At 43.0% G+C, this 11,163-nt stretch overlaps 1 protein-coding gene across 1 annotated transcript; it reads left to right on the plus strand.

The window, feature by feature from the left end:
• Window positions 1-384: 384 nt before the first annotated feature.
• On the plus strand, window positions 385-8,164 carry LOC311122061 (tripartite motif-containing protein 16-like protein; the record flags this gene model as incomplete). The annotated part of the gene is made up of 5 exons (XM_084196474.1): window positions 385-1,119; window positions 5,369-5,602; window positions 5,731-5,890; window positions 6,016-6,075; window positions 6,312-8,164. The coding sequence occupies 5 exons, from the start codon at window positions 385-387 to the stop codon at window positions 6,824-6,826; spliced, it is 1,704 nt and encodes a 567-aa protein (XP_084052600.1). The 3' UTR covers window positions 6,827-8,164.
• Window positions 8,165-11,163: the final 2,999 nt, after the last annotated feature.

Raw genomic sequence — 11,163 nt, forward strand, 5'->3', positions numbered from 1 at the left:
GGCTGTTTGACGAGAGGACACTTAAGCAGAGAATGTAAAAGAAGGATGACCTGTCAGAGCTGTCAAAGAAAGCACCCCACTATCCTGCACATTGAAGGAAGAGAGAGATTTAGATCTCAAAAGGCAGATATGAGTGGTGTAGCAGTAAAGCGGGAGGAGACTGTCAGCAGTGCTCTTGTTTCACTGGAAGCTGGTGAAGATACCGGGGCCGGTACAGATTGTGCACTTGCAATTGTGCCAGTTCAAGTAAAGGTGGCAAATGGAAGCAAGTCTGTGTTAACCTATGCGTTTCTCGATTCTGGTAGCTCAGCAACATTTTGTACGGAGAGACTCATGAGGCAGTTGCAAGCTAAAGGCAGTGCGACTGAAATTCTGCTACGCACAATGGGGCAGGAGAGTCCTACCAAGAGCTTTGAGATATCTGGATTAGAGATTGGCAATGTGGAAGGCGACACATTTCTTGCATTACCAAAGGTCTACACCCAACATAAGATCCCAGTGACAAGAGAGAACATTCCCACTCAGAAAGAGCTCAAAAGGTGGCCATACCTGAAAGAGGTTCAGTTGAAGGAGATTGATGCTGACGTCGAACTTCTGATTGGCGTAAATGCTCCAAAGGCAATGGAACCCTGGCAAATCATAAATAGCCAAGACAACGGACCGTATGCAGTGAAAACCCTCTTTGGATGGGTGATGAATGGTCCTCTCAACAGTTGTACCATGGCAGAAGAATCCGGGCGTCCTACGGTGATGGCCAATCGTATCTCAATGGCCGACCTGGGGGTTCTTCTTGTAAATCAGTACAACCATGACTTCCCTGAGAGAGAGTATGAAGAGAAAAGTGAGATGTCAGCTGAGGATCGTAGGTTTATGGAGATAGTATCAAGCTCCATAACCCTCAAAGACCATCACTACTACTTACCGTTGCCCTTTCGCAACAAAGATATAGTCCTGCCAAACAACCGTGACATGGCAAAGCAGCGGGCTCTAAATATTATCAGGAAGTTCAAGAAGGACAAAGGTTACGCTGCAGAGTACAAAGGCTTCATGGAAGAGATGATAACAAAAGGTTACGCCGAGAAGGTACCACAAGAACAGCTCCTCAGAGAGAAAGGCAAGGTATGGTACATACCACACCATGGCGTTCACCATAAGCGCAAAGGAACGATACGAGTGGTGTTTGACTGTTCATCATCCTATAAAGGTACATCTCTTAACAGTGAACTCCTTCAAGGCCCTGACCTGGCAAACACGCTTATAGGAGTCTTGCTAAGATTTCGGCAAGAGCACATTGCCATGATGGCAGACATCGAAGGAATGTTCCATCAAGTACGTGTCCATGAAGATGACTTAGACTTCCTGCGATTCCTATGGTGGCCGGATGGTGATACTAACAAAAGATTGGAGGAGTACAGAATGACAGTACATCTTTTCGGTGCTATATCCTCTCCAAGTTGTGCAAACTTTGCACTGCGAAAGACTGCAGAAGACAACTGTGAGGGGTACGATGAAGAGGTGATTCAAACAGTCAAGTCCAACTTCTATGTTGATGACTGCCTCAAGTCAGTGGCCACAGAAGAACAAGCCATAGCTCTCACAAGAAACCTCAGGGATGTGTGCTCTCAAGGTGGGTTCAAATTGACCAAGTGGGTCAGCAACAGCCGCACTGTACTAGCTTCTATCCCTGATGAACACAAAGCCAAGCAGATAAAAGAACTGGACCTGGACAGAGAAAAGCTGCCTGTTGAAAGAGCACTTGGAATCCGATGGAACATTGAAAGGGATGTGTTTACCTTCCAGGTCACTGTCAAGAACAGACCCCTTACAAGAAGAGGTATTCTCTCAACTGTCAGCTCTATTTATGATCCATTAGGTTTCCTCGCCCCATTCGTATTAAAGGCAAAGCAAATTATTCAAGTGCTCTGCAAGCTAAAGTGTGGATGGGACGAAGTCATCCCTGAAGAACACTCTATTTCATGGAAGAGATGGCTCTCAGAGCTGGACCAGCTCTCCAGATTCCAGATCAACAGGTGTATGATGCCGGAGAACTTTGGTCAAATCAAGACCGCACAGCTGCATCACTTCGGTGATGCAAGTGAACAAGGTTATGGCACGGCAAGCTACCTTAGGTTCACAAACGTTATGGAAAAGGTCCACATCGCATTCATACTGGGGAAATCAAGGGTGACTCCACTCAAGCAGATGACGATCCCCAGACTGGAACTTGCTGCAGCAACATTGGCAGTGCGAGTGGACAGGATGTTAAGGTTGGAGCTCCAGATTGAACTTGAGGAGTCAACTTTCTGGACAGACAGCCAGTCGGTGCTAAAATACATCCGCAACGATACCAAGAGATTCCATACTTTTGTGGCTAATAGGGTTGCTATGATCCGTGACCTATCGAAAGCAAAACAGTGGAGGTATTTGAACTCCAAACACAACCCAGCCGATGATGCCTCAAGAGGATTACATGTTGAAACTTTCCTGAACTCAAAGAGATGGCGCAAAGGACCAGAATTCCTGGAGAAAACAGAAACACAATGGCCGAAAGTCCCCGAGGAGCTTGGCTCCATCCCTCCAGATGATCCAGAGGTGAGAAAAGACGTCATCGTAAACAGTACATGTGTGGAAGAAAAGAGTCCGATCAGCAAACTGATTGAGTACTATTCAACATGGAACAGCTTGAAGAAAGCAGTTGCCTGGATGCTGAAACTGAAGAGACTTCTACTACAGTTAAGCCAGAAAAGGAAAGTTCTCACCCAAACTGATCCAGGATCAGATCAGAGTCTGACAAACTCACTGAAGGAACAAATTGACAAGTTCAAACTGACGTTTGGAAAAGAAAGTCTGTCTGTAGATGACCTAGATGAAGCAGAAAAGGTCATCATTCGATTTGAGCAACGACAGCACTTTAAACAAGAAATTGCACTAGTTGTAAAAGGAAAACAATGTGCCAAGAGAAGCGGCTCAATCTGTAAGCTTGATCCAATAGTTGACAATGGCATTCTGAGAGTAGGAGGAAGGTTAAGCAAAGCTGCTATGCCTACGGAACTAAAGAATCCTATGATCCTGCCCAAAGACTCCTACATCTCCAGACTGATCTTACTCCACATCCATGAGCAGGTTGGCCACTCTGGGAGAGGTCACATGCTTTCTAGACTTCGCCAGCGATATTGGATACCCTGTGCCAACTCCTTAGCAAGGAAGATCCTTAAGAGCTGTGTCTTCTGCAGGCGGATGCAAGCTAGAGCTGGGGAACAGAAGATGGCTGACCTTCCACAAGATCGGGTAGCACCTGATTTGCCGCCTTTCACCCATGTGGGCATAGATTACTTTGGCCCCATAGAGGAGAAGCGAGGCCGCGTTCACGTGAAGCGGTATGGAGTGATCTTTACTTGCCTTGTGAGTCGAGCTGTCCATCTAGAAGTTGCTAGTTATCTGGATACTGATTCCTGCATCAATGCCCTGCGCAGGTTCATCTGTCGAAGGGGCCCAGTAACAAGTATCAGAACAGACAATGGCACCAACTTTGTTGGAACACACAGAGAGCTAGGAGAAGCTCTGAAAGAGCTGGATCACAACAAGATTCAAAATAAATTACTGAAGGAAGGAGTGACATGGTCATTCAACCCTCCCTCTGGAGCCCACCATGGGGGGGTATGGGAGAGGTTGATCCGACTGGTGAAAAAGATCCTCTATTCAGTCCTTAAAGAGCAAGTACTGGATGATGAGGCTTTGCAGACAGCCTTGTGTGAAGTTGAGGCGATTATGAACGACAGACCAATCACTACTGTAACAAATGACCCTAACGATCTAGAACCCCTGACTCCGAACCATCTGCTTCATCTGAAAGCAAAGCCAGTCCTGCCACCAGGACTATTCCAGAGAAGTGACCTATACTCACGAAGGAGATGGAAGCAAGTACAATATATCACTGACCTCTTCTGGAAGAGATGGATCAGGGAGTATCTTCCACTTATGCAGGAGCGGAACAAGTGGAACAAAACTAAGAGAAACTTCAGTCCTGGTGACCTTGTGGTCATCGTCGATGACACCGCCCCAAGGAACTCTTGGCTAATGGGGCGTGTGGTGAAGGCTTTGCCAGGGGCCAAAGGTCTTGTCCGGAGCGTCATGGTTAAGACTAAGACCAATATCCTACAGAGACCTATCAATAAACTCTGTCTGCTTCTTGAGGCGACGAAGTGAGACACACACACACACACACACAGTGCTCCATCTTTGAATCACGTGCACCTCTGATTCGTTGATGTCGTACTCTTACATTCTTTGATGTCATACATTTTGTGGACGTCAAACTCTTGACATTTTTTGGAAGTTGAACACCTTTACACTTCAACTCAGACTGAGATCTATGGACTATTTTCCTATATGGCACCTTGTATATTTGTATATAGCTATGAACTGTAATGGTGCTCTGGTATAGAATGTTTTTGTATTGGCTCTACGTTTGAATATTAAGTAATTGTTGTGCATTCAGTGCAGTCAACAATTAGGGGCCGGTATGTTAGAGCCGATTTGGGCATATTTTGTATAAAAGACTGAACATACTGAGCTCCATGTACATTTGTGTAAATATATTAAATATTAATGTATATGATGAAATATTAGGTACGTACCTTTATGATTTATTTACTGGATTGAGATATATTCATTTGTTATTAGTGTAACTCAGTTTTTGGCCCCCCCTCTTGCCCATTCATTGTACTGTGTTAATTGTGTTAGTATAAAGGCAGGAAGTTGGGCCTTCGGGGGGAGGAGTCCTTGCTAGATGCGGGAGCGGTATAGTTTTTTGACCATATAGACATACAGAAATACAGACAGACAGGTCATATTATATTATGTATTTGCATTTCAAGTAATCTCTGCTTTAAGTTGATTGGAGAATACCTTTTTGTTAGATAAGAAGAATAAACATTTTTTGTTGCACTATATCCCTGGATCTCATTGAATGTTTGGCCGTTTAGAAACGTTGAGTGTGGACTGTATGCATCCGAAACAACCCCGCTTCAGGCTAGGGCAGTGGCTATGGTAAAGAGGAAAGGAAGCCACTACACTGTTGACGCCTTAGGGTTGAGTTTGAGTTGTACAAAATGATCAACAGTGTGGAGATGTTTCAGGAGGTATGGGGGCTCAGGGGGGCTGTCTGTACGGCTGGAGAGGATGGGGTTGGATGGACGGTTGGAATGTGGTGCTGGATGTTGTATTGTACTGTGGTGTTGGGTACTGGATAATGTGATTTTTTGGAGGTTGTGGTGTCACACAATGTGCTTTTAGGGGTGGGGGTGTTAGTGTAATGAGGATGGCTCATTAAAGTAAGACAAGTCAGTCTTTCTCTCTCTCTTAACAGAGCTCTGCACAGGCAGCAGTGGAGGACAGTGATAAGATCTTTACCGAGCTGATCCGCTCCATTGAGAGAAGGCGCTCTGAGGTGAAGGAGCTGATCAGAGCCCAAGAGAAGGCTCAAGTGAGTCAAGCTGAAGGACTGCTGGAGCAACTGGAGCAGGAGATAGCTGAGCTGAGGAAGAGAAGCACTGAGCTGGAGCAGCTCTCACACACAGAGGATCACATCCATTTCCTCCAGGTAACTCAACTGCCTTGATACATGTGATATGAAATTAAAACTCAATCATTTGGTTCTGCTCTCTATCCCTCTCTCTCTCTCTCTCTCTCTCTCCCTCTCTCTCTCTCTCTCTCTCTCTCTCCCCCCAGAGTTATCAGTCTCTCTCCGGTACCAGTGTATCTTCAGACTTACCCAGCATCGTTGTCCGTCCTCTTCAGTACTTTGGAGATGTGAGTAAGACTGTGTCTGAACTGAGAGAGAAACTAGAAGACGTCCTTAAAGGAGAATGGACCAAGATCTCCACTACAGGTGTGTTGAAAATAATAAGAACATCAACTTTAGACCATTGAAAGTTCCCTACTAGTCATATACATGTGGAATATGGTATGATGATAACATTCCCTCTCTCTGTGAATGTGTTTGTGTGTCTGTAGTGAATATAGTGGATGTTGTACTGCCTCCAGAGCCCAAGACCAGAGAACAGTTCTTACAATGTGAGTCTCTTTATTCTGAAGTAACTAACAGTCTCTTTTTACTGACACTCCTAACAATCCCTCTAGAAATATATAGCAATAGTAGATCTAATCAAAGACTGGGTATCTATCTGACTCCTCATATTTCTCTGATTTGATCTCTGCTGTGCTCTAATCAAAGACAGGGTAGATACAGTATCTGACTTCACGTATTGTTCTAACTCCCCTCATTGGTCTCTGCTCTGCTCTTCTCCCAGATTCCTGTCAGCTCACACTGGACCCAAACACAGCCGACACACACCTCTCTCTGTCTAAAGGGAACAGAAAGGTGACCTATAGAGACCAAGTCCAACCATATCCTGATCATCCAGACAGATTCACCAACTGCTTGATGGTTCTGTGTAGAGAGGGTCTGTCTGGACGCTGTTACTGGGAGGTGGAGTGGAGTGGGTGGTGGGTTGATACAGCAGTCTCATATAAAGACATCAGCAGAACAGGGACAGATGGTGGATTTGGATACAATGACAAGTCCTGGAGTTTAGTGTGCTCTAGAGGTGGTTATTGTTTCAGACACAATAATGTTGAGACTAAAGTACCAGGCCCTCAGTCCTCCAGAGTAGGAGTGGACCTGGATCACAAGACAGGTACTCTGTCCTTCTACAGTGTCTCTGACACAATGACCCTCCTCCACAGAGTCCAGACCACATTCACTCAGCCCCTCTATCCTGGGTTTTATCTCTATAATGGTACTGCTGAGCTGGTTAAACTGTAGTAGGGTCCACATAGATACTAGTCATGCTGGTGTAGTCTATAGCAGAGCTGGTTAAACTGTAGTAGGGTCCACATAGATACTAGTCATGCTGGTGTAGTCTATAGCTGAGCTGGTTAAACTGTAGTAGGGTCCACATAGATACTAGTCATGCTGGTGTAGTCTATAGCTGAGCTGGTTAAACTGTAGTAGGGTCCACATAGATACTAGTCATGCTGGTGTAGTCTATAGCTGAGCTGGTTAAACTGTAGTAGGGTCCACATAGATACTAGTCATGCTGGTGTAGTCTATAGCTGAGCTGGTTAAACTGTAGTAGGGTCCACATAGATACTAGTCATGCTGGTGTAGTCTATAGCTGAGCTGGTTAAACTGTAGTAGGGTCCACATAGATACTAGTCATGCTGGTTTAGTCTATAGCTGAGCTGGTTAAACTGTAGTAGGGTCCACATAGATACTAGTCATACTGGTGTAGTCTATAGCTGAGCTGGTTAAACTGTAGTAGGGTCCACATAGATACTAGTCATGCTGGTGTAGTCTATAGCTGAGCTGGTTAAACTGTAGTAGGGTCCACATAGATACTAGTCATGCTGGTGTAGTCTATAGCTGAGCTGGTTAAACTGTAGTAGGGTCCACATAGATACTAGTCATGCAGGTGGTGATGGTCCCCAGATATAATACTCTGTTTTTCTGTACAATCATTTTTGTCTGACTGATTCAATCATCAGAGTTTAATTAAAACTTAAAGTATTTTTATCAAATGCAATGTTTTAATTGGCTACATTTACATTAATCATGATGTTTGCTGTTAATGTATGTTGGTTGGCATTCAGAACCATTGAAATGTTTTCTCAATTGGTTCTCTGTCTCAATGTAATTTTCCTCAGTATCATGGAACAGGTAGTGTTACTTACTTGCTAATTGAACTATATGGGCCGGTTTCCCGGACACAGATGAAGCCTAGTCCTAGACTAAAAAGCATGTTCAATGGAGAAGTCCGGGAAACCGGCCCTAAGTTTGGCATCTTTTATTCTCCCATACTGCTCAGTCAAGCAACATTAAACCTGTCCAGCAGGTGGTGCTATTAACCAAACAATAAATACAGCAGATATCTTGACTTGCCACTCAGTATATTTACATTTACGTAATTTAGCCGACACTCTTATCCAGCGCGACTTACACATTTAAATATCAGTAATGTTCAGAATTGTACTTTAATATCATTGGAGATTGATGGTCTTTTTAATCCACTATCTAGAGTCAGGAACAGATGAAGTTAGGTCTGCTACTGTTCAGTTATTAAATATGATTCATGGTGATGGGAAATAAAAAATACATCTAGTAGTAGTTTTCCTTTGCTATTTATTCCAAGGTGTGTCTTTAACTTGTAAATGGATTGTGTTGAAGCTGGCATGTGGTGTGGATGATAGAATAGAGTGAATAGAGGAGAGAAGAGAGGAGGAGAGGAGAACATAATATTGAAGACAGATAAGATAGAGAGAGAATTCATACCCAGGGGAGTTACTGACTCTGGCCCAAATGACACCCTGTTCCCTACGTAGTGCACTAGGCTACTTCTGACCAGATCAAAAGTAGTGCACTACATAGGGAATAGGGTGGAGATTTGCTCACTGTCATTAGAATGAAGATTTCCATCCAGGAGTTACTGTCTCTGTTCCAAATCTCTCCCTGTTCCCTACGTAGTGCACTAGGCTTCTTCTGACCAGATCTAAAGTAGTCTTCTAGATTTTACATGTTTTCTCCCTGTCGTTAGAAAATGACAATATGGTAATGACTTGAGTGGTTTCCTCCTCCTTTGTTTTTGTCTTTCTGTCTCTCTCTCTCTGTCTCTCTCTCTCTCTCTCTCTCTCTCTCTCTCTCTCTCTCTCTCTCTCTCTCTCTCTCTCTCTCTCTCTCTCTCTCTCTCTCTCTCTCTCTCTCTCTCTCTGTCTCTGTCTCTGTCTCTGTGTCTGTCTATCTCTCTCTCTCTCCCCTCAAACCGTATAGAAAGCAGACAACCTCAATATGGTTCCATTCCTGTAGTTATCAGGACACATGGGGTGTGGAACTATTATCTCCTTTCTAAGTTTGAACTTGTCCACTTCCCTTCATGGATTTAAAAGGAAATGACTCGTATATGTAAACTCCCTCTACCCCATGCCAACACCAATCCAATGCTTTGACATTTGAGAGGAGTAGTGAAGGAATGATACACTTCAGGAGGAAGGAGAGATTATTGGGACACACCCATGGAGTGATGATAGAGGGATGTGAAAGAGGAGAGAGGTAATGGTTGGACTTGACTTATTTATTCTCTCATTAGACTTATTCTGTTTCAATAACATAATTGCATAACACAAAATAAGTACATTTAAGGAAGTATCCATGTATTATAGATTTTATAATCACTTTTGTACTATTTTCACAAGTATGTGGTAAAATTTCACAACTCTTAATACAAAACTCAAAACAGATCATCAATAAGGCTGTTTTTTCAAAACTTTAAGCACATTTTCAATTGACTAAGTACAACACACAAAGGAAGTATCCTTGTATTATATCTTAATATGTGAAATGCTCACTTCCTCCCATAAGTCATTAGTAGTTGATGTAGGGTTTCATCTGTCAAAAGGTAAATCACACCTGGTGACTTATGAGTTATACATGTTATTACTGTGGAGTCACCATGATCAGATTACTGTGGTGTGTGTCTTAGTCTTTGATTAGTTTAGTCATCAAGGCTGAGAGGATGTATCTATTTGAAAGGGTGTCCTGGTCTTTGATCAGACCAAATGGTTGTAAAGTCCTCAAGACAATAGAATGGTTGTCAGGCAGTGGAGTCTGGTGGGAGGAGCTATAGCAGGACAGGCTCATTGTGATGTCTGGAATGGAATAAATGGAACTCAGTCAAACATGTGGTTTCATATGTTTTGTGTTTGATACGTTCCATTGATTCCATTCCAGCCATTACAATGAGCCCGTCCTCCCATAGCTCCTCCCACCAGCCTCCTCTGGTGTCAGACCTGCATGGTGCCTCAGGGTCTGTGTAGGAACAGTGAGGTGGGTGTGTTGGGAACATTATTCCCTATTTTTCATAGTTCCACAATCTATTAATAGCAAGAGATCTGCAAATCATGGTTATTTTATTTATAACTAGAGAATGGGCTGATTCAAACAAGACAAACATGCTTATTTTTAAAGTAAGGACAGGTCCAAGAAATGTTACTTGTAAAACTAAAATAACCAACACCCTTTCTTGTGATTGTAATATATAAAAATATAATAATATATTTCCATTCACATTGTGTGTGTGTGGTCCAATGTGTGAGGGGCTTGTTGTGATCCTGGGGGTAGTGCATTGGTCTGTACACTGACTGTATGCCTTCTTAAAATTGAGTTGCATCGGGTGGGGGGCTGTTAAAACTGTTTTGAATGGGGTGTGTTTTGGGGTCTGGGGTGAAATCAAACAGTGTATTCAAACTGGTTAGGGGTAGACTTAGACCCCCCAGAACATTCACACATCAAGCTTGGGACTCTTGTTGGATGCATTTGCAGTGTGTTTCGGTTGTGTTTCAGATGATGTTGTGCCCAATAGAATTGAATGGTAAATAATGTATTGTGTCATTTTGGAGCCACTTAAACATATTATGTTCTTATTTACAATACAAGTGACTCCAAAATGATTCAATACGTAATTTACCATTCAATTCTATTGGGATATTGTTTATAGATGAGGATATTGTTTTTATGCAGATTTTTGAATATTCGCATGAAAATCTGTTTCCATTTGACTGGCGTCAGATTTGAATATTGTAAAATCTTAATAAAAACATGTTCATTTTACCAGCAGAGATGTTTCCATCAAATTGACGTGTTGAAGATAAATGGCTGTGCGTGATAATATAATATGCCATTTAGCAGACGCTTTTATCCAAAGCGACTTACAGTCATGCGTGCATACATTTTTTTTGTGTATGGGTGGTCCCGGGGATCGAACCCACTACCTTGGTGTTACAAGCGCCGTGCTCTACCAGCTGAGCTACAGAGGACCACGTGATGACGAAATGCACATACAAATATATATTTTAGAAAATACTAATATATTTTTGCAGTTAAATTCCCATGTACCGGTTTAAAAAGTTATGTTAAATGGGTTTCCATCACATTTTCAACTCTACCGATGGTTTTGTCAGATGTTTTGGGGGCATTATATAGCGACCATGCCCACTCTGGACAGGCTACCTACATGATGACATTATTATGGACAAAAATACCCTCAATATTTATTGGAAAGGAGCATCAAGCTCTTCACTGTGAACTTTCACCACCCTGTGAAGTTCAGC

The sequence above is a fragment of the Coregonus lavaretus genome (assembly GCF_964263955.1).
Source record: "Coregonus lavaretus genome assembly, contig: HAP1_SCAFFOLD_797, whole genome shotgun sequence".
Lineage (NCBI taxonomy): Eukaryota > Metazoa > Chordata > Actinopteri > Salmoniformes > Salmonidae > Coregonus > Coregonus lavaretus.